The sequence below is a fragment of the Poecilia reticulata genome, linkage group LG7 (genome assembly GCF_000633615.1).
Source record: "Poecilia reticulata strain Guanapo linkage group LG7, Guppy_female_1.0+MT, whole genome shotgun sequence".
Classification (NCBI taxonomy): domain Eukaryota; kingdom Metazoa; phylum Chordata; class Actinopteri; order Cyprinodontiformes; family Poeciliidae; genus Poecilia; species Poecilia reticulata.
Genome location: NC_024337.1, coordinates 2,969,901 through 2,993,631, shown reverse-complemented (window position 1 = coordinate 2,993,631; position 23,731 = coordinate 2,969,901). Strand labels below are relative to the sequence as shown.

General features: G+C 39.6%; 2 protein-coding genes across 2 annotated transcripts in view; both read right to left on the bottom strand.

Annotated features, from left to right (window-relative positions):
* Positions 1-10,888, bottom strand: part of arfgef2 (ADP-ribosylation factor guanine nucleotide-exchange factor 2 (brefeldin A-inhibited)) — a 29,759-nt gene extending 18,871 nt beyond the window's left edge. Inside the window, exons 1-8 of the mRNA XM_008412816.2 lie at positions 10,533-10,888; positions 5,472-5,502; positions 5,078-5,201; positions 3,406-3,552; positions 2,044-2,223; positions 967-1,249; positions 759-881; positions 234-361 (exon numbers count right to left, since the gene is read on the bottom strand). Of these exons, the coding sequence (XP_008411038.1) occupies positions 234-361; positions 759-881; positions 967-1,249; positions 2,044-2,223; positions 3,406-3,552; positions 5,078-5,201; positions 5,472-5,502; positions 10,533-10,707 (1,191 nt within the window). The 5' untranslated portion in view covers positions 10,708-10,888. The remainder of the gene's footprint in view (positions 1-233; positions 362-758; positions 882-966; positions 1,250-2,043; positions 2,224-3,405; positions 3,553-5,077; positions 5,202-5,471; positions 5,503-10,532) is intronic.
* A 2,533-nt stretch (positions 10,889-13,421) lies between these two features.
* pard6b (par-6 partitioning defective 6 homolog beta (C. elegans)) overlaps positions 13,422-23,731 on the bottom strand; it is a 28,034-nt gene continuing 17,724 nt past the window's right edge. Inside the window, exon 3 of the mRNA XM_008412815.2 lies at positions 13,422-17,539. Within this exon, the coding sequence (XP_008411037.1) occupies positions 16,608-17,539 (932 nt within the window). The 3' untranslated portion in view covers positions 13,422-16,607. The remainder of the gene's footprint in view (positions 17,540-23,731) is intronic.

The window sequence follows — 23,731 nt, the reverse complement described above, 5'->3', positions numbered from 1 at the left end:
GAACTAATTCTGATAATGTGATTCATTCCTGATACCTGAGACACAAAACTACTGATCTGTCACTAAAACTTCAATTTAAAGACTTTTTGAGAACACTGGCAAAAGATTGGTACAACTATATCAGATTAATTTAACGCAGAAAGCTATAAACTTTCACATATTTAGCAGTGAAACTTTCCAACTTAAGGCTAAATTAATATTTATGAAAAAAAAAAAAAAAGGGGTTTCCCCACCAGAATGTCAGCGGAGGAAACAGAGGTGCGATCCTCGATGATACCGTTCATCTGCTGAGCCTCTGTTCTGCCTCTGGATGGCGCCACCTCTGTCTGCTCAGGAGCAAACTGAATTGGGGGCTCACCATCTGAAACACAGACCCCCGCAGACATACTTACACTGCAAAAACACCAAAACTGATCAAGTACTTATGGTCTAGTTTCTAGTGCAAATATTTTAGGACACTTGAAATAAGACAAAAAGGCATATTAATGTAAGTTCACCTGCTTTGATTTGGTAAAGAACGCTTAATACTGGAACTCAATTTTTTAAATATCCAAAATAAAAACAAAACTAAACCACTAACCAAAACCACAAATAAAACAGATTATGTATATGAACAAAATTGCCCTTAAAAAAATATTAACCATCAGAATAAAAATTTAGCTCATTTTAATTTATCATGCGATTAATTGAATAACTGTTTGTTGCAATAGGCTTCATCCGGCACATCAAATAGAAAAGGTAAAAAGCAAAAAACGAACCTGTTCCAGGGTGAGTCTGTCCAGGCTCTCCGTCTGCTGCCACTGACTCTGCTGGGTTGGAGTTGTTTCCTTCCTGAGCTGCTACAGGGTGCTTCTCAACACCTTCATCTTCAAACACTGAATCTGATATTAATACAGAAACAAACTCCATGATCCAATCTACACTTTCAAGCTTTTTTTTCTTTTTTAAATCTCGTACGTAACAAACCTCTAGATGGCGTGACTTGCTCTGAACCTCCATCTTCATCTTCTCCGTTAACAGAGGCCCCGTCTGTGTCTGGGTCAGCTGCTGGGGGCGGGGGTGTGGTGGAGCAGGTGGTGTCGGCGTTGGTGCTGAGGTCTGGGGTACTGATTCCTGGGGAGGGGGAGTTCTGAGGCTCGGGGGTTGAGGTCCGGTCAGAGCGAGGGGAGCCGGACCTCCTGCCACCTGGAACTGGGGAAGGGTTCTGATGGGGCAGCCGCAGCCGCTCCTTCTCCTGCGCCTCCAGGGCCTGAGGGCACCACCAGGGAGAGAATGACAGGTGTTTGAAACCGAGAAATGAAAAAATAATTATAGAAACAGAAGTGGAGCTTTTTTTTTAGCTGGCTGACTTGTTTTCCCCTCACTTACAGGAAGGAAATTTGCCTTTTAGGAACAAATTATGATAGCAAAAAGCAAAGATCCCCCAGCCACCCTTAATTTAGTAGATGTTTATGTTCTAAATTATTATAAATGTCATTGCATTTGCAGGAGTAGGCAATATTTTTATTTTTTTTTAAGTGTTTAGGTTACACTTCTACATTAAATTTAATTCAGGAACTTTAGCATATTAACTTCAATTAATTTAGTAGCTAGATTTTAACACCTAAAACAATTGAATACAGTTACTTGCGGGTTTTTTTGTTTTTAATGTGGCGGGAACCTTTGTACTTCTGGTATGCCTGTAACTCTGACACATAAGTGAAAACGTACACAGTCTACTTTTCCAAAGAAGGTCCATAAATGATCAGGCTTTCCTGAAACACTGGAAGCTGAACTTTGCATCATCTGATGGCTTCAGAACTTAAGTAAAATATCATAAACAATTCATATCTCTGCTGTGGAGCTCATATGATATTTATCTATTTGTTTTTGAATTGAAAATGTCGCTTACTTTGTTGTGTTGAATCTGTCATTTGATTAACTACAGAACCTCCAATTAGTGCTTTAATTAACACGCGCATATCTGACAGTGCTAAGACCCTCCTCCTGGCTCTCATTGTGTATTTGGCAGTAGGACCTCGGGGAGGAGTAACATGTACTAACGGCCTGGTTCTCCATGCGTGTGAAGATGACGTTGAGCATCTGAGTGAGAGTGGCCTTGGCTGTGGTCTGGTTGATGAGGTTGCGGCTGGCCAGGTAAATGTTGTAGCAGGTCCTGACGGTCAGCAGCACCGTGCCCTCATGGATCTCTATGTGCGGGGAAGTCACTGCTGTCAGTAGGGCCTGGATGAACACAACAGGAAGTGAGAACTTCATCGCACAGGATGCCTCTGCACCTGCTGAGTCACCACTGCGCTTCCCTTTATCTGTGACTTATTAGAGCCTCTGCTAGAGTTTCAGATTGGTTGCTACAGTGTTCAACTCTTAAAGCAGAAACAAAACAAGTTTTTTTACTCTTTATATAAAACAGAAAGACTGCAGCAACACTTCAGCTTAAAAACATACTGATTACAAGTCTATAAATCTTGTGTCAACAGTTCCAAGTCTGGGTTTACTGCATGACAGACACAATCCCGTTCTAATCAGGATCTGTTTAAGGATCCTGCAAAAGTAATAGAATGATAAGATACATGTTACATCTTCAAAGCTAAATCATGCTGCTAAATATGGATCAGCAGCACTACAATTAGACTAAGATGGCTTTAGTCAAGGAGTTTGAAACACCTGACCAACAGGACTGTCACAATTCATTTTGTGAATGTTAAATTGTCCCAGAAGTTATTGTGATAAGTGATAATATTTTTATTTTGAGACCAGTTTTAAGTACTATAACGGTAAGGGGAAAATAATGCAAGTAACCCTCTAATAGCTCAATAAACTTATTTCTAATCAACTTTTAAATGCTGGCTCTAGAAGACATTTTAAAATCCAAATAAAAATAAAAAAACACTCCAACAAAAAACAAAGTGAAAATCGAAGTCTTTGTAAACAAAAGTGCTCTACACAAAAGGAGCTAGCTAGTTGAGTCCAATGCATCCAGTCTTTAGTGAAAAGACAGCAAGAAGAAAAAAACTAGTCATGCAAAAGGAAATCATTGAGCTTGTTTTAATTTATCATGTGATTTACTGAAAGTTTTACCAGCCAATCTAAATAATAATTAAAAAAACTCTTCTAAAATGTTTCCACTCAGAACATACCGCATCTGAGGGTTACTTTCTGTGCCAACATGAAGTGAACACATCTCTATATCTCGACTTAAAAAAAAAAAAAAAGATAAACAATGAGCACAACAGCTAGCACATCATCACCTTCCTAAAATAACAGCCCAAGGTCAAAAACAATTTCAGTGAAAAAATATCACCATATCTTTCTGTCCAAAAGATGTTTTATGCATAAAAAATAAATAAATAAAATAAAAAATCACTTTTGGCACTTCAGCCATTATGCAATATGTTGGGCGCGTACCTTGATGATCTGTAGCTGGACTCCCTCATCAGTTTGTGGGCCCTGGAAGCAGTTGCAGATGGTTTCCACCAGGCGGTCGATCAGCCTCTTGCCCGGCGCTTTGCTATCTGGGGCGTTTCCAGTGATGTGACCGTATGCAATCAGTTTCTACAGAGGAGACACATTAGGGCAACAGAAGCAAAAAGGACATCTGAGCTGGTGATACTTCAGGAGATTTATGTTCAATGTATAACAATGCATCAAACATAAGGTTAAATGAGGTTAGATAATAACATTAAATGACTATGGTCACCTGGCAGCAACCCTAACCCATTATAAACTAAAGCCATCCTGAAGAGGTTATGAGCCAATCCCTCCTCAACCATGTAGACATGATCAGATTAGAGATGCAGAAATCAGATATCAATATTGGTATCGGTCCCAACATTTAAAAAAATTAAATTCTAGCTCGAATATTTTAAAGACAATGTGCCCGATCCATAAGGGCAGATCTATTCAGTCTAATTCTTTGCTTGGTGGTCTGAGCAACATCATGATTTATTAGTTATTTTACATCATATTTCAAATTCCTAATTACACTTTCTGATCTATTTGAAAGATGGTTTGTTGAAGTTTATTTTTACACATTTAACCAACGTAGTCAACCTATTTGTGTCAGTTTCAGTTTCTTTATTATTTATTTTTATATTGGCTGTTCTACTCCTAACTGCACTGACTGAGCAAGTTAAAGTTGTGTTGTTTTTACATGTTTGACCGAGCTTGAGAAGCTATTGGTGTATTTAAGTGTGCTGTACTGGTGCAGAGTTACCAAACAAATTAGTAATTCAGTACATTTATCTCTGTTTATAAAAAATAAAACGCTTTATTTGGTAGCGTTTGTTGGTGCACACCAAGCACCAACAGTTTAGCAGTCTTTCTGCATCAGATCGTGTCGCCAATACCAAACCTCAGATATTGGTATCAAAAGTGGATCAGTGTATTCCTATCAAAACCCCACAAAAACAAATAATAACAGTGGAGGAACTTTGTATTGGTTTGATTGTCAACTGAGGAAAAGACTTGAACTTGAAATCATTTTTATCTATGCATCTCCTTTTTCACCAGCGAAGTCGCCTGTGACTACCTGGTTTGGTGTGTTAGGGGTGTAATGAGGCGGGATGACTTCACCCCCCTCCCTGTATTGGCCCATTCAAAAAGCACATGTTTTGTGAAAGAAGCTACTGTCATCTTGTGGGAGCATCAATGTATTACAACATTGTAAAAGAAGTATTTTCACGTCAACCACATAGCAGAAAGTGCAACGAAAACAGTGAAGTTTTTATATTTAAAACATTACCAAATATAAATGCATTTCTCATCCTTTTACCACAACACTAACTCAAAAAAAGTACCAACTGGATGATAGAACACACAACTGTGCCCAACAGAATCATTATTGAATGAAGTCATGAGGTCAGACGAGATTCAAAGGTCTAGGAAAAAATGTGGAGTCTTTGTTTTAAGTGCACACCAAGCATGTGGAACAGGTGGAGCAAGATTTCACCAACACATCACCCTGCAACATACGGACGGACAGGTAACGGAAAGACACCTGCTGTGGAGAGGAGACTAAAAGAGCTTGGATCTAAGTATTTAAGTGCCCAAGTATATATGTGTGGTGGTAAAAACAAACCTGCAAACAGTCCAAAGAGGTGCTAACTATCCGGGGGGACTTCGACTGGCAGGCCAGTTCGAAGGGCAGCACATATTTATCAGCTTCGATGTAGTTTGCTTTGGGTGGGACCACCGTGCCATCCCTGGAAGACAGACAGCTTAAAAAACAAAACAAAGAACCACATTCTGCATTTTTACATTATTAAAACAAATAAAGTGTCAGATAATATGATTCACTGTTGCTCTGACACTGCAGAATTCCAGATAACTGAGATTTAAGCTTTAAGCCTTATAAACACCATGGCCTGAGGGCCGCCTGAAGAGCTGCTGATGCACTACAGCTGCAGCCGCTACTGATTCAAACTGGGTTATAACAGTCCTTGGCTCCTCCGCATGCAGGTAGGAATACTTACTTTTGCTTTTCCAGTTCTTCCTTGATTTCATCTAAGACAGGGGAGACAGGAGAGGTCAAATGAGAACATGTATCCGAGGGCTAAAGGGTGAACATAACATTTCTTTGGCAGACATATTTTAACCTGGCACACAATCCTGTTACAGAGCAGGGTTTAACCTGAGACTGTGTCTGGTTTTAATACTCAGTATTTTACAATATTCAATATTTTACTGAACTTTCATCCTTCATGTCATTTCCCCTGCTGCTCTAAATATTCTGACCAATAGCTTCAGATAGGGCTTCACAGTAAGTAACGTGACAAACCAAATGTATTAGAATCTGATAAGAAAGACTGCTGACTTCACTCTAATTCCCTCAGAGGAACTCAGTATTTGCAACATACACAGTTAATGTCCCAATTACAGTTATATTATGATTTCATTAATAGAGATCATAGGAAAGTATGTGCTATAAGTTTTAATTAGTCCAGGTTCTACATATAAAATTTTAAAGTCAATATGCACCAATAAATTGTCCTCAATTTCCTTAATTTTGAGTGCTCAGCGATTGGCCATTACTTATACGCGAGACCGATGTCTCATTTGTTGGTAATCTTATCTACATAAGTCTACATATGCTAGATTAAATAGTCCTGTCATGACAATATTTAAAACCTAGGATTAACATACGCTATACTGCCAAAAGTATAGTGTAAGTATTCCAAATTATTGGAATCAGGAGTTAAAATCACTTCCATGGCCAGAGGTGTATAAAAATCAAGCACCTAGGCATGCAGACTGTTTTTACAAACATTTGTGAACGAATTCCATTCCGGTGAGACAGCAGCGAATTCCAGTGTGGAACTGTGATAGGATGTCACCTGTGCAACAAATCCAGTCGTGAAATTTCCTCACTGCTAAATATTCCACAATCAACTGTATTATAAGAAAATGGAAGTGTTTGGGAACAACAGTAACTCAGCCCCGAAGTGGTAGGCCATGTAACCTGGCGGAGCGGGATCAGCGGATGCTGAAGCACACAGTGCGAAGAGGTCACCAACTTTCTGCAGAGTCAATCATTACATACCTCCAAGCTTCATGTGGCCTGCAGATTAGCTCAAGAACAGTGCACAGAGAGCTTCATGGAATGGGTTTTCATGATTGAGCAGCTGAGTCCAAACCATACATCACAAAGCATTGGATGCAGTGATGTAAAGCACGCCGTCACTGGACTCTAGAGCAGTGGAGGCGCGTTCTCTCCACTGAAGGCACCTCAGTGGAGAGAAGAGTGATTTGTCGTGACAAATCATGCTTTTCCATCTGCCAATTTGAAGGATGAGTCTTGGTTTGGCGGTTGCAAGGAGAACGATACTTGTCTGATTGCAATATACCAAGTGCAAAGTTTGATGGAGGGGGAATCATGGTATGGGGTTGTTTTTCTGGAGCTGGGCTTGGCCCCTTAGTTCCAGTGAAAAGAATTCAGTGCTTTAGCATTCAGAGACATTGTGGACAATTCCATGCTTCCAACTTTGTGGGAACAGTTTGGAGCTGATCCAAACTGTTCCCACAAAGGAACAGTTTGTTCTTTCCAACATGAAGGTTGGAAAGACCTTCCAACCTTCATGTTGGAAGGTCTTCATGGACCTTCCAACATGAGCAAGGTCCATAAAGACATGGACGGCAGAGTCTGGTGTGAATGAACTTGACTTGAGGTTAGGACTTTGACCTGCACAGAGTCCTGTCACTTATAAAAAGCTATAGTTATAAAGCTCATATGTGAGGTGAGCGAAAATTTTTGGCAATATAGTGTATTTAAGGCCAACTTACCGTTTTTTCCCCCTTCTTATTCTTTACAAATTCAAGACATTTTAGGGAAAAACTTACTTACGGTTGTATAATTAAGACTTTTTAAGGCCTTAATTCTAGAAACATCAATTTAAGACTAAGGATGCAGGCATCCTGTTAAGACAGGAAAAAATAAGAGGTAGCTTTTAGCACAACATAGCACAGAGGTGTTAAAGTATTAATCACTAAATGATTTGCACAAATGTGATTTAAACTATACAAATTCCATCTAGATATTTTTTAAAGTACAGTAGGAGGAACTTTTACTTTCTTTGTAGGTAAAAGTAGAATTATGTTTTTTTTGTTTAATAAAACTGAATGAAGTGAGTGGCTGCCGTATTTTATTAAAAAGGGCATCATTGCATAAAATAACGGTTTATGCAATGATGCCTTATTATTGAGATCCATGAACGCAGAGACTAAAATTAGACAAAACCATCTTGCACCAAAATACAGAATGCAAGATGACATGGCGTGTAAAATCTGCAAGGTCATGGAGGAAATGAAATAAGTAAGAACTTCTCTACAGCTAAAGGCTGAACAAAAGACAGAACTTTTTTTTATGTTTATAACCAGAATGAAACTGGTAGGGTTCATTCTGGTTATAACGGGCAAATGAAGACATTCACAATTATAAAATACAGCAGCAGCAGTAGTATAGTTTGTGTTTTTAAACTTAGGTTAGTCAAAATTATACATACAGGCTCATTTGTACACATTGTCACTCCTGTTAATAATTAACTAAATGTCCATTGTCAAGTTGTACTTTGAGCACATCCTTATTGTAGCCATCAAGAAGAGACTGGAATATATTTGGCAGCGTGTGTGGCCATTCCTTTGGCTCCTTCAGAAGATGGAAAATTTGCTATAATGTTCAAGAACTGCCAAGTGTCACCCCATAAACATGATCAGTGAAATTTGCATCATATACATATGGACAAGACAAAGAAGGCTTTTCCAGTCAGACAACAATTGAGCTTTTTGACCACAATGACCAAAGTATGTTGAGAGGGGGAGGGGTTTGTTTCTCTGCTAGTTGTTATGGGGGATTGCAAAAAGTGCATAGAGTAAAGAAGTCAAACACTCAACTTCTTCTCAAAGCAGTAGCTAGATGGTTGAAACTTGGACAGAGTTCCTCATATCCTCGTCTTTCCAACCTTACAGCCACACAAAGATTTAAAGCGGAGTGGCAAAAGCAAACAAGGTGGATTAGCAATGTTTGCCAGCTGATGGTGTCATCCACGATGTGTTATTGTGGAATATCCTCTCTGCTGCCTGGGGATTGAGCTGTCATAAAGCAACAGTCTTCAGTCAGAGGCCTTTTCAGATTCGTTGCAAGACTGACTGCTACCTGAGATCCTTCCTCCCAACAAGGACTCTTTGAAGATACTTGGGTGATATGAGCTAAAACATTTAACTTCCCTTCGAGATAAAGTATTTTTGAAATGGCTCTAAAATAATCCCAAAAACATGCAACTGCTGGTTTATGCGATAGACAGAAGTAAGTTAAGTAAGTAATCTTTAGGGATATCTTTGACCTCTGAGATGTTGCAGATTCATGGATTATGCACAAAAGCAAAGCCTGTACAAAAAAACAGACCAATTGAAATGTTCTGCTAACAGCGGTAAAACATCCAGCCAGAATCTTGTTAATGGATAAAAAAAGCATTTGATCAAAGTGCATCTTCCTAGGAAACATTTGCCTAAATATTAGGAGTGTACAGTTATATTTGAGTCTGCATGTATTATTTAAGAAGATCTACAAAACAATGAAACTTGTGCACTCGAGCCCTGCTATTACAAATCAATACAGTACATTTGTTTAATGTTGTTTAACTGTTCTACCATGGAAAAAGAAATGCATAATTAAAAGTCCAAATTGAATGTCTATAAACCACTGAGTAGCAATTTTTTTATATAAACAGCTGCAAATTAAAAAGACAGGTTTTATTTCTGTTGGAGATTCAGAAAAAAACAACAACCAGGAATCATGCTTCTGCTGTTCCAAGATCCACACCATCCGATTCATATTAACCAATAAACAATGTGATAAACTCAGTGTCATTTCTGATAGTGGGTTACACATTTATGTTAAATGTCACACTCATATAGAACCTGTGGAGGCTTAAAGCCTTAAGACCGCATTATCTGGGTATGACGCTTAAAATAAATGGTTACAATAGACAAAATGTCGACAGGAAAGCTGGGAGAAATTAGGTGAATAACTTGAGTGTTTCACTTCAAACTGGTCTTTCATGTGACCAAGCAAGTCATCAAATTCTATGAATACTCCTGAGTGTAAACAAATACTAGACTGAAGGAGAAAGCCTCAACGCACATGCAGAGCTAGCTCTGGTCAGACCTGATAGGGACCAGACCAAAGACAGGCGGTTTGAGCTATTAAACACCAAAGACACCGTGAGCTCAGCAGCATGACGTATGTAACACTATCTGTGAATGTGTTCAATGGAAAAGCAGGCCGGGTAGAGTATCCGGGAGTTGGATAGCTACTGTGCGTGTGTGTGTGTGCGTGTGCGTGTGCACAGCAGGACTGGACTGTCTGGCTGGGTGACAGTGCTACGTACAACGCACCTATTGGTCTGTTTGGCTAAACTAGCCACAGCGAGCTAACGACAGCTATATTTCAAACCGATTATAATAGTCACAGTTTAGCACACGGAGGAGAGCCATTATCAAAGTGAGAGAGTAGTGGCAACACATAGCGACACATCACTGCCTTTAATCATTAGCTGACAACTGAGCATGAAGGAAAGGCCATCAAAGTGCACGAAGCTGAAGTTAGCTTCCGATATGACGGTTGATTAAAGGGCTATTTCGTAATTTTTTGGTATCCGAATAAATTATGCGCGTTGTATTTTTTTTTATGCATTACAAACTGTGCTTAATATTAATAAATAAAGTAAAGCTTGGTTGAGTGACACCGTAATTGCATCTGTGTAAATTTAAAGAGTTTTTCAATATTTTTTTTTTGGGGGGGGTCTATGATCAAGTCCAGATGGAAAAACACATCTTATTAGACTCGTTAAGCCTAAATACTCGTTAAGCTTAAAGACATTTGTTTGAAATCACAATATTTGATTTGGGAACAGAAAATGGCTAATTCAGGTAGCTCATTCAATATACCCCCCCAACAACAAGCTCGACACAAAGAAATATATGAAATGTTACCCATAAAACGGTGTGTCGGAACCAGAAACCTAACATAAAGCACCTACCGAGCGCCACCTGACAGGCTTTGCGCAGCTGGTTGTGTTGGCTCCTCTTCAACTCCTTATCCGACAGGATTTTCTCCAGCGCCCTAGACAGAAACATGCTCTTGGTTTTACTGTTTTCCGACTGCGAGTGCTGCCGTTGCTGCTCCCGTGGCGGCCGCTGTCGCTGCTCCTGCATCTCTCGGTCGAGTAACCGTTCCTCTCCTCAGGCCGTCATGTTCGGCCTGGCCCCCGCGAAGAAAGCAGGTAACGAGGGAAGCTAGCAAAAGCCAGGCTATCGGTGTCTGTCCAGTAGGGGTTCTATCTCAGCTCCAGCGCCGCCATGCTGGCTACACGTCACGTCATGTGATGGTGATGCTCAGCTACTGGTGTGTCGCTCGAAACCGAGCCGGTACCTTTGGTTCTTCTAGTTTACCCTAAACAGTAACGACGTATGTCCTGTTTGTGCTAGAAGACGTTATTATGGCAAAATGTTTATTTTATTACTTTTCTTTTAAACATTAGGTTAGAAAATAAAAAGTTTATACATTACTATAATTATTCTTTGCATGTTTGTATACAAACAAACTCATTAAACATAAGAACTTGGCTTAGCAATTAATTGAAAGAACTGGAGCTAAGTAATGATCTTTAGGAACTTGGGACTCGCTTGCTTGCGCTGAACATGATCCGAATCCAGGAAAACATCCGGAATTTCCATGACTGGCTCACTGAGCTGTCATGGTCTGACAACAGAAAAGTCCAAGATGGACAAAAATAGTCTTTTTGTCCAGTAGTTTGTTTAAACAAAAAGGGTACTTAACATGATCGAACTTTTAAAGTGACACATTTTACAACTTTTTCAATCAATCAGTCATTTGAAGTAAAATCCGAGGTAAAATACGGCGAAACTATTGCAAGCCCATTTACTAACATTGTGTCAGTCTGTTGATACTCAATTTATTAAGCGACAAATGTTGAATATTTTAGACCTCTAAGGGGCGCTCACGTATCAACTAAACAAAATTTCCTATGGTTCTAATAGTTCATCTGAATAATAATCTCTTGCTTGGTTCTTGTATTATACTTTCATTTTACTATATTGTTCTTGGTCTATGATTTCGTTTTTATTCTACTCATTCAAAAACACGTTAAAATACTTTGCAGGAAAAACAAATGTTCCACTTGAAAGGTAATATTAATTTCCATTATTACGATTCTGCTCACAATTCAATTAAAGGTAAAAGATTATATTTCTCCACGCTGGTGTCGGAGGCCTTGCTTTCTCAAGTAATAACTGCTTCTCTGATACATTTTCATTCAAACATTTGTGAAGAATTCTGTGTGGACTATTAACTATAATTATTTATTCATATTTTGCAGCATAGCGAGTAAAAAAACAACTTTTTCTTTACGTTATGGGTTAGAAAACTGGCTAAACATGTCACTTAAACTTCCACTATTGTTTATGCCAGTGGTTCCCAAACTTTTTCTCCTGGCCCCCCCCCAGTGGTTTTCAAACTATTTCTGGGCCCCCACTATGGCTTACAAATAGCTGTCTGGTTGAACGATGTGTGTGAGGGAAGGGGGTGGATTCTTAGAGACTCTGTTATATTCAGCCCCGACTCCAGACGAACAAGTAGGGAGAATAAATTTTTTGGGGGGTAAAATGAATCAGAGCTGAACATAAACAACACCAGTAGCCTACAAGCTACTTGTTAACAAGCTTAAGGTGCTGTGTTGATATTAGCCAGCTAGTCATCTTTTAGCTAACTTTACCTGCATCCAACAGCTTTGCTCAACAGTCTGTTAGTTTGGGGGGAAAACTGTGCAAAATTCTTTGCGTTTTGCTGCCATGATTCTAACACACACCTGCGTAGCTCCGCACAGCAGCAGCATGTCTCCTTCACTGCCTCACGCCAGCGCGAGCGTCGTAGCGCTCATGTTGCGTTTAAAGTTGGCTCGGAAAAACAGGTTACGACATGTTGACAACAGATTAAACAGTTTTAACTGCTGATAAAAGTGACAGAGGACACAGATAAGGGAAGTGCGGAAGCTCCTACTGTATCAAATTGACAAAGGAATAACAGAGAGTTGGCCATTCTAAGGTAAAAACCCAGCGCATACAACGTTCATGTTTTTTTCTTTTTTTTCTTTTTCATCCATAGGCTGCGCCCACCACCCCCAGGGGGCGCGCCCCACAATTTGGGAACCTCTGGTTTACGCACCGCTGAACCGCTCAAGTTTCGCAGGTTAAAAGCTTTTTACAAACTGTCCACCAGATGGCGATAAAACACAGGGAAGGTTTTAATAATTCCTCATTCTGAGCGATGTAATCTTGCTGAGCATCCTGGGTTCGTGGATTTATAAAAGCAAATAAAATGGTTGTTAATGGTGTATAGAAAAAGTATTTAGCTGGTCATAGATATCAGTGCAATTCTGAGAAAAACAATTTGAGAATGGTTTTCTTTGGCTTTTATTACCTGCACAAAAATGTCCACGTTTTGTCGCACCATTTCCTGAAAAATTGGAAGGTGCTTTGCTTTGTTACAGGACAAAAACGGTAAAAGTATTTATTGTTAATAAACACTACTATTGCTGCTAATCTTTTAATTAATCTACATTGTTCATCAGACTGACTTGTGGGCCAAAAGAAAAAATGAAATAAAACATTTCTAAAACAGTTGAATGCACTCATCCATCATCAGACACACTTATCCCTAATGGGGTCGCGATGGGAGCTGGTGCCCATCTCCAGCGGTCAACGGGCAAGATGCAGGGTACACCCTGAACAACTTGCCCACAGCTTTAAAAAAAAAACAAAGAAATTATATAATGACTAATTTCAAGGGACAGTACTTTTGCAAGGCTCTGCATGTAATTTGTCCACATATTAAAGACAAAACCGGCAAGTATTGCTACATATTAGTTTATTGTATCCAGCTCCACCAGTCAGCAGTTACAGGTGTGCATCTACTTTTTCTTATATTCCCAGTTCAACCTTATAACAATATCCTTCAGATGATAAAAATGTCCATCATACATATACGCATTGATATGAAAATACTGACATTCTTCATTACAAATCTACATCACAGGATTTATCTGGCTAGAAAACAAAAAAATTATTACCTGATCACTTAAAAAATAGTCGACACCAAACATCTGCCTATGTGGTTGTTAATACAACTGTCTCGCTGTCACCAAAAAATAATAATTCACAGTATGAGGAAAGAAAATAGAAATGGTCTTTAATTTATTTAGCAGAGATTCTCCTTAAGCTTTAAACAGAGCAGTAAAATCTATAGAAATTAATTTGAAAGAAATCTCTACTGTACCTTGAGATTTATGACCAAAAACAGAAAAAACAAATGATCATGATTACACAACAAAAAACCAAACATATCTGTTATAAAAATATAATAGCATAATGTGTACAAAGAAAGAAAATATGAAGATTACAGAATAAATAAAAAAAATTTGATGTAGTTACAATTCCAGTGTCATGTGCTGTAGTTCAGAGATAAAGGTAATAAAGTAATAATTATAGATTTCCATTTAGAGTATGGTTCATTGCTATGCTTTGTGCTGGGAATGCTGCATTTTGTGGACTATGCACAAGGCCAAAAACATCAAACGTAGTAAGTACCCTGTGCTGTTATAAAAACATTTTAATCAGTCATGGAATTTCACAATCTAAAAGCCTAAGATAGTAAACACAGCGACAAATTATGGACATGAGCATTGACTCAATTTAAATGAATATACTTTCACTTGCATAATTTGCTAAAAGTGACAGTGTGGACCCTGGTTTTATGTGCAACAGTAAAATAAATGCTAAAGTAAGGCTTAGCACTTCAATAAGGAGATACTTGAAAATCCATAGACCACGTGCTCTCACTTCACAGAGGGAGTTTGCAACAGAAAAGGACGTATCGTTTATGGTTCTGTCTGGAATTGAAAGGGTTTCAATTCAATTATTTTAAGATATTATTCTAAAAACATTTGAAATATTAGACCAAAGGATAAAAACCACCAACATTTCAGTACCAACTGGAACCACCAGAGGGGGTCATTTTTTCCCAGATGACATTTAAGTCTTTAGTGATCATTCATTCATTATTTTGTGCTTCCTCGTGTTTTTACTGACGTTTATGAGTCAAACTGAAATGTGAAGTATGTGATGTGGTATTACTAATAATATTACTGTACTTTATCAGATTGTTCTATACGACATCATTACAATGTGTGCACCCTTCAAAAATCTATATATTTCTCATAATTATTCCAGAATCTGAGCAGAATGTTGTTTTTTTTTTGCTGAGTATGCATCATTTCAGTTTCAGTGAGGCATAAACAATCAGTAGATCCTCTGTGGATCTACTTTTACGTCACCATAATGCTTTCATATTGTTTCATTTACTTCTGAGATGATATAGACTTTATAAAATAAAATAAAAAAACAAGACACTGGAGGTTAAATTGAAAAGAATGAAAAAGTGCAGAACACAAAGACAGGGCAAAAATGGCTCCTTTGGTGGTTCTTAGATTATTATCATGTGGTTCATAAGACGACGCGGCCTCACCTTTAACAAAGAGAGAGAGTTTGTGTCAGCTGTACCTGCAGCTGTGTGTTCAGCGGTGACTCAACCTCAGCAGGGACACAGACACGTCATCTAACTCACCTCAGAGGTTGTGTTTACCAACATGGTTACAGCAACGCTATTTTTGGACCGTCAGCACGCTTGTCGATGTATTACAGCTGAATGGAAATGGGGGATTTGATAGGAATGATGGCAAATGGCAGACGAGTTAGAGAAAATCCTGTTTGTAAAATTGTGTTTAAAAACCCCCCACTAATCTAAATTCCATTTCTGAAAGCATTTTGGGCATGTTTTGAATTCTTATATACACATTTTTGTGGTTTACACTTTGAGTCCTGGAGTTGTGCAGAGTTCATGCTAACATGCACTCCAGATTAGAATTTTATTTATTGGGATTTTTGGGGGAGGACTCAAATTTTGGTTTGTTCGACCTGTTTAACTCAAGGCTGTTCAAACATCTTCACCAATGGCGCTAAAAAGTGTATCTACATCTTTATGAAGTCATGGCATGATTTAGATAATGGCTGAATAATCTTAAATATATTGATCCAGAAAGAACCATGAAAATCGCATTCACATTATTTCACAAGTCAACCAAATGGCAGGGGAAACAATAATGAGAAGCAGGAGTGCAATATGAAGGACAGATAGCATGATTTGTTCACAGATATCTTATTCTGGAGTTAATCACCACTCAAAATTGGTCTTCTAAGGAAAAAATAATCTCCATGAATAGCAATGACAATAAAGCAGGTTTCAGAGTAAAATGTTTTCATTGAGGCCGTCAAATAATAATGATGACCTTCTTTTTGCAGTCGGTCACCCTTATAATGAGGTACTAAAAGGAAGAAGGGTAATAACAGTGGTTAAAACCATCAAAACAAACTAGGTTGCTGGAAAGTAGTGTTTACCATTTGGATGATGTAAATGCAAATAGAAAGCAGGTGATTGTCAACTAACAACTGAGTTAGAGAGTAGGGGTGCACTGATAAATCGGCCCTGATTTCCTTAATTTTGAGAGATCAGCAATCAGCAGATATTTGCATAAGACACTGATCTTATTCACCAATCTTATCCATCGCCGGTCTTAATTAGCAACTTCTCAGACCAAAAAGAAAAAAAAAATGCTATCTACCAAAATCGGAATTGGTGAATCCTTAGCAATTGTAGATTGCTTAGATTTGTAATGCCATGGAGCCAACGTGTTCAATGAAAATATTTGAAGACCAAATGAGGGTGTTGAGTTTACCAGTTAAAAAGCTAAAACCCACAAAATGCACTGGTTTCGAGATGAACTGGAGAGCAGCAGTGGCTCTGTGTTCCTTCTGATCACCACTATGGCACTCCAGCGTGATGATTGGCATGTAGGGAGCAGCATATGGTGGAGTGTTTGATGTTCAACACATACCCATATAACTGTGCTCCTCAGATGAGGCCACTGAATGCGTTTGAGACGCTGCTGCACCTCCCAGTGATCAGTGTGTTGAAACCCAGTCTACAGCGTGATGACTGTGCCCTCCTCCTCCAGGTTCCGCCTCTCCTTCGCTCTGTCGGGGGACGGCGTGGTGGAACTGGCATTGGTGTTGGTGAGAGATCCGCTGCTGCCGCCGCTGCCACGCAAGTTCCCATTGGCATTTATGGAGAAGGCAGAGCCGGAATTGGCGGCAGTGGCTGTGCGAAGATTGAGGTGTGGTTCATAGCGAGGCAGAGACGGCATGCTGTAGTTCGACGGAGTGCGCCGAATGGTCTCTGCCTCGCCCCCCACTTCGATCACCACGTCCTCGTCGTCTTCATCGCTCTCTAGCTCCCCAACGGAGAAGTTCTGGATGATGTGTGTCGGCCCGGCAGTGGCAGCTGCGCCGTGGGGTAAATAGCCATGGTAACTGGCACCGCTGTCTGACGAACTACCAGAGGCAGCGCCGCCGCCTACTCCACCGCCGCGAACGACATTGTTCCGCTGATTGGCAGGCTTCACGGTGATGATGAGGTTGTGGCTGTTGGCAATCATCATGTCCGTCACCTGGTCCAGAGACTTGCCCACCACCTCGATGCCATTCACCTCCAGAACCTCGTCGTTGACAGCCAGCAGGCCTGTGCTTTCAGCCAGGCCACCGGGCACCAGGCGAGAGATGAAGATCCCTGGGACCTTCTCCAGGCCCTGTGGAGTCACTCGCACGCTTGAGCCGTCGCGGATATAGAAACCTAAGGGCTTCTCCTGACCATGCTTGTACAGACGGACACGCCTGTGCGTCTCCGGGAGGATGTCCACGTCGATGATGGACGACACAGGGCGGAAGTCTTTTGGGAGGCTTATGATCACTGGAGGTTTCTTCTTGTTGGGGTCAGGCCGCAGGAGAACCGCAGAGAGCACCGTATTCTTCTTCCTGGTCAGTGAGTCTGTACCAAATGTTGTGTAATCAGCTTCCTCTGCAAAACACAAGAGAGAGGAAGTTTAAAAAAAAAATAGGCGAAGTAAAGAAGAGGAAGATGGAGGGCAAATAAAAAATGAAAAGTGATTTAAACAGAAGCAACTTCTTATGTATTCATTTCCCAGTAATCAAGTGTCGTTTTGTAGCACAATCATCAATACAGTTCCTATGTTAACTTCAGTTGTTATAAAAATGCCGTATATATACATCTATAAATGACTATAAAATTTTACTCTCTAATTTAGCGACTTGTAAGTGGCCCTGTGTCTCTTTAAGATGCTCCTGCTCTATCTGAAACTCTGCCTTCAAGAAGTCATCACAACAGCACTCCTCTATTAACCCTTTAACAATGTTTTTACCAGCGTTGTTCTGAAAGTAGCTCCTGTAATGAGCTCAGCAGATGCGCAGCACCACCAGGTGTTTGCTAATTGCTGCTGGCTAGTTTGAAGGAGCTGAGTGGGCGAGGTGTGGAGGCAGGGTCAAATGGTTGCCATAGTAGATTAAAGGATTTCTAAAACATGCAATTTCTAAAACATGAAAGAGTCAAAGCAACACAAACTAAAAAAAGTTGATTTTACACAATACTGCCCCTTTAAGGCTGCCACATATGAAAAAGTTTCTACATCTGAAACTCTGTTTCATCATGTAATTTGAGACCTTTTTTTTTTTTTGCTCTCAGCCTGAGGCATTGCTGGAAAAAGGATTCTGACTGCTCCCTTTTGGTCGCACTGATGAAAAAAAAAATCCACCACAGCCAACAAGTAGCTTGGCAAGTCGACTTTTGAAAATCAGGTTTTTCCATCTTGTGAAGCCAAAATGTCCCCTCCTTATGCTGCATCGAACCCTGCAGGTGCATGTGGTGAGCTGATATTCTGCATTATTTATTTACCAGGCATATGGTTGGCTTGGCAGATTGTTCACATGAAATTTCTATTCTAACTGATGAAAGTCATTCAGCAAATGGTGAAAATCTCATGAATCATTAGGGTTTTTGTGATGCGAAAACTCAATACTGATCCTGGAGAAAATCTTCAATCTCATTTTGGATTTCTACTATGTGCATTTCTACACATAGTATAAAAAAAATCTTACGGCTGACCAGAAAGTGAGCATTACTGGCTTGAACAGGTAGCCAGAAACTCAAAGATCAATTTCTTTTCTATTCAATGAATGCACATACCAAGTTGCACCAAAAACAAAATCTCTTAAGATTTTTCTTTTCTTCAAATTTTCATTCCTGCTTTTCTTGGGATGAAAACCAGGAATTGCTTTTTTTTTTTAAACAACCATTCTTTCTCATTTTGGATGCGGTGTGTGCCAATACATTTTACACTTTCCTCTTTTGTTATGATGCATAACCATAGCAACAGATTGGGAGCACCTGATTAACATGGCAAAAGATGAAATGATGCCAATAACTCTTAAGAATTTTGAATAATGACTTTCAACAATGGGCTGCACAGTGGTGCAGTTGGTAGAGCTGTTGCCTTGCAGCAAGAAGGTTCTGGGTTCTATTCCCGGCCTGGAGTCTTTCTGCATGGAGTTTGCATGTTCTCCCTGTGCATGCGTGAGTTTTCTCCGGGTACTCCGGCTTCCTCCCACAGTCCAAAAACATGACTGTCAGGTTAATTAGTCTGTCTAAATTGTCCCTAGGTGTGAATGTGTGTGTGTATGGTTGTGTGTCCTGTGTGTYTCTGTGTTGCYCTGCGACAGACTGGCAACCTGTCCAGGGTGACCCCGCCTCTCGCCCGGAATATTAGCTGGAGATAGGCACCAGCACCCCTCCCAACCCCACTGGGGGACAAGAGTGTAAGAAAATGGATGGATGGATGAACTTTCAAAAACATTAAATTTTCCTTTGAGATTAATAAAGTATTCTTGAATTTGAATTTAAGACGATGGAAGAAGACTCAAGAGCTTTTATTAGTATCAGTGAGGTGTTTAAAAATGAAGTCAGAGGATGCAGATAGGTAGAAAGTAATTTAAAAGGAAACTGTCTTAGTTTATTTCAAATCTTGCAGAGATAATTTTCATTTATACACAGGTAGCAATCATAGAAAGTTAGAAGGACTGTTGCCTTGCAGTAAAAAGGTCCTGGGTTTGAATCCCAGTTGGATTAATTACTGCCAAATGTTTTCTGCATATTTTTGCCTTAAGGCAAGACAGAGGCTTTTGTCAACTTATCACTAGAGAAAGTTGAAAATATCAACTCTATGTAATAATTTTGTCTTTTGTTTGAAATGTCAGTCAACTGTTTTACAATTGCACAAGTATGATTAACAGCACTAAGAGCCGCCTCTTGGCTCTGATTGGTTGTCTCTGATCGAGCGGCGTATGACAATAGAGAGAAGGCAGAGCTTGATTTTTTTTTTATAGATAATCTGTCTTGTATTATACTGAGACACATTTAGCAAATATGAAAAAAAAAGATAAAAGTTACATACAAAAATTAGTTATTAAAGAAAATTCAGAATCTGATCCAATTAGCATCAGCATGTGAAAACTTTCCAGAAACTGGAGCTCTAAAGTTGACAAAAACTCTGAATCTCTACTCGATAGATATAAAATGTTCTTAATACCTGACTATAGATTTTTTTTGACAATATTGTTGCATTTGCAGACAATAATGCAAAAACAAGTGAATTTACTACAATGTTATCATGAACAACTCACATTGATCCTAAAACCACATCTATCTGCCAACTACCTATTTATTTGAAAAGAATCTGAGTCAAAGATCAATATCTTATGCAGACCACATCCTCAGAGTTAAACTGGTACATCGTGGACTCTGGAAGAATGGATGCACCTGAAATCACTAAGTGACACCACTACAACCCTTTATTGTTAATTAAAAAACAGGCAAAAATAGCCAGTTTGTTTATTGTAGGTGAACTTCATAAAAAGAGGAACAAAGAAAACAGAACTCCCTCCAACCATTTTGAGTTGTGGTTTAATGCTTGTATGAGTCTAATCCTTCTGTGGTTTCCTGGAATCATCTCCTATTTCTTCATGTTCCAACAATTTACTGAAGATTTTCTGCAGAATTAATACATTACTGAGTGAGCTGCAGCAGGTCGGACAGGGTAACGCTCCCCGTTTCTGGGTATTTCATGTTTTTAGGCCAACAATGAACCCCTCTGACTGGTTTGGACAGAACAAAAAGTGTACATCCTGAACCCAAAACACTTTCAAAGCATCACAAAAAAGAGAACTGCTTTTCAGGGCACAGTGTACGCTATCAACAAACTACAGTGGCGCATGGCTTACAGAGGAAGAAACTGAACCTTGAATCTAATAGTTAACTAGCATGTACCAACAGCTAAACATTAACATCTGTGTCATGGCTGTGTCATTAACGTCCTGCTGGGTTTTAGTTATTTTTATCATTTTCTTTTGAAAAGACTTCAAAGTTTTCATTCTCTCCATGTATGGCACTCAGCACGATCCAATTTAGATGAAGGAGCTCTATAAATAGAGTATTAGTGACACTTTTTTGAATATCTGCCCCCTCTCCGAGTGTGTGAAAGCAACCTCGAAAAGTATCCGCTCAGGCAGCTGACGAAAATTCCAGCTCTCAGGTTCTGACAGGTACGTGTCGCACCACTCCCCGTTCCATCCCGAAACCAAAACAAAGGATCGATTGTCCCGAGAAAGAGCGGCCAGCTCACCTTTCAGTTCCCACAAGGCATGAGTTTAACGTATTCACGCCTCTGATATCTTAAAAAGCTGAAACGTACAAGTGTATCATCTGCAAATTCTGCAGGATTGTAGCATTTAAATGACCTACCGCTGGCTGTTTGAACACACAAGCATATCTTTCCTCCATCGCTGCCACAAGGCCTTTTCGGTCAGAGCGGTCATGCGTGTGAGAGGGCCTGAGCTCTAAATCTTGTTTCACTTTTACCAGTCGTCTTTTCATCTGAACCATCCATCCGTAACCGGCATACGAGAGACCTGACCGTCAGTGATGCTCATACACACTAAGCAGGAGCAGATAACATGAATTTGGGTCTCTCCAACACGCTCTCACTGCACAGCTCAGCTCTTAAACACTTTATGTCTACTAACTCGACACCATGAAAACAATAATTATTTACTTTACAGCTGGCTAGAGCACAGCATTACCTGATGACGTCTACAGGAAGGTTACTAAATGATATGAACTAAATATATATGAATCCTATGCTAGTTATTACAGCCTAAAACCAATCTGACAGTTTTCTTATTCACAGGAAGGTCTAAGGTTTCACGCCATAAATTAGATTGCCTTTAGTCACTCAGTGCTTGGTAAACACTACAAAGGTTGACTGTGGTGCGCTGCACAGTGACTGTACAGGTATGAGTATATTTGGCCAATAATTAACCTGCACAGTCATAGAGGAACTATGAGAGGGATAAAAATAAAAGGTTTCTTACTGTCAACCATCCATCCATTTTCTGTACACCCTTGTCCCTTATAGGCCTGTCACGATAACAAATTTTGCTGGACGATTAATTGTCTAAACAATTATTGCGATAAATGATAATATTGTTTCAAGACCTTTTGACACTGATTTAATGGAAATGACTAAGAATACATGCGATTTCCTGATAGATGCTCCTTATTTTCAAAAGAACACGTAACACTGGAACTGATAAACTAAATAAAACAACCAAAAACAAAAATGAAATGGATTCTCAGTCTCCATTAACAAAAAACGTACTTGAATAAAAACTAAACAACATAAAGCCAAAGTGGAAATAAACAACCAAAAGAGTGCATATCATGAAGTCTGTATTGGCCTTCAGTAATCACTAGATTTAAATAGAGAAGATGGGCACATCCGACTACCTAATGCAGTAGTTCACACTACACCATTTTTTTGTCCGTATTTTCCCCTTATGACAATCTTAGATCGTTGGCCGATCTAACCGATCATCCTGCAGTGTGTGGTGGGTTACGGTAGATCGTCGTGGCCGCTCCGATCTAAATCTGGGGGTTTCCCCGACTGGGAGCTTTAACACTGAATGTGACAGGTAGCCAATCAGAAAGCTCGGATTCTCCTCCGCGCTTTCTGAGGGGAATCCCAAACAGCTAACACGGCGCAACACGAAGTCCAGCAGACATTGGAGATGATATGTGGTAACAACATTAATGTTTATTCAACATTTTGTGCAAAGAATATAGAAATGACAAGGAGAGGAGTTGGAGCCAAATTGCTACCGCAGTTGATAAATCCGGTAAGTTTTCAGCTGTTCTTCGGTAACGTGACATAAATAGGTTATAATGATTTTCATTTAGTCAGGACTTTACGCTGACTCTAGCCACATGCATCACAGGTAGATTCTAGTAAAGCATTGATTAATGCCTGGTTTTAAAATTAGTTAACCATTATTTTGTGCCCATGTGGCTGGACACCACATGGCACGACGAACCCGATCGAACCGTTATACCTGGGATTTCTGTCGGCTAATGTGTCTCTCAGGGTTTGAAAATGGGCCGACAACTCGTGTAATGTGCGCTGGACATTAGACTAAGGAAATGAGGACGGGAGGATCAGTGGAGAGCACCGGAGCTGAGCCTTTTTTACAGTCATTGTCATCAACAGAAAGAAAAAAGGCCAGAAGAGACGATAAAAACGATAATTAAAATGAGGTTGATAGGTTTAATTTATCGTCCGATTAATTGATTTATCATTTATCGCGACAGGCCTAGGTCAGGAGTGTTGCCGGTGCCCATCTCTAGCTAACGTTCCGGGCGAGAGGCGGGGTCACCCTGGACAAGTCGCCAGTCTGTCACAGGGCAATACTGTCAACCAGTATTTTAGAAAGTAGATCTACTTAGAAACTAGTATCAGCACCATCATGTTTTTCTGTTGGTTACACTTAGCATTTTGAAATATTCTACAATCCTAGCAAAACCCCATTTATGACAGCTTTTAGTAATCCACTTATAGCAGTTTACTGGCCAATCAGTGATATTTAAAAAGCCCAATTTGCTGATTCAGATTTTAACTGTTACAGATTTTCTTTTGTCTGAAAAGACACTTAAGGTTTATCCATGATTGCAAAACATTAGAATTTTGAGTTTTACTAAAGTGGCATAGGACACACTATAGGAAGTGTCTTCATACTTAATTCAACCTAAAGGAGAAGTTCTGAAGTGATGTTCTGAGAAGTCATTAAAAGTAATAGTTTTCTTACCGTA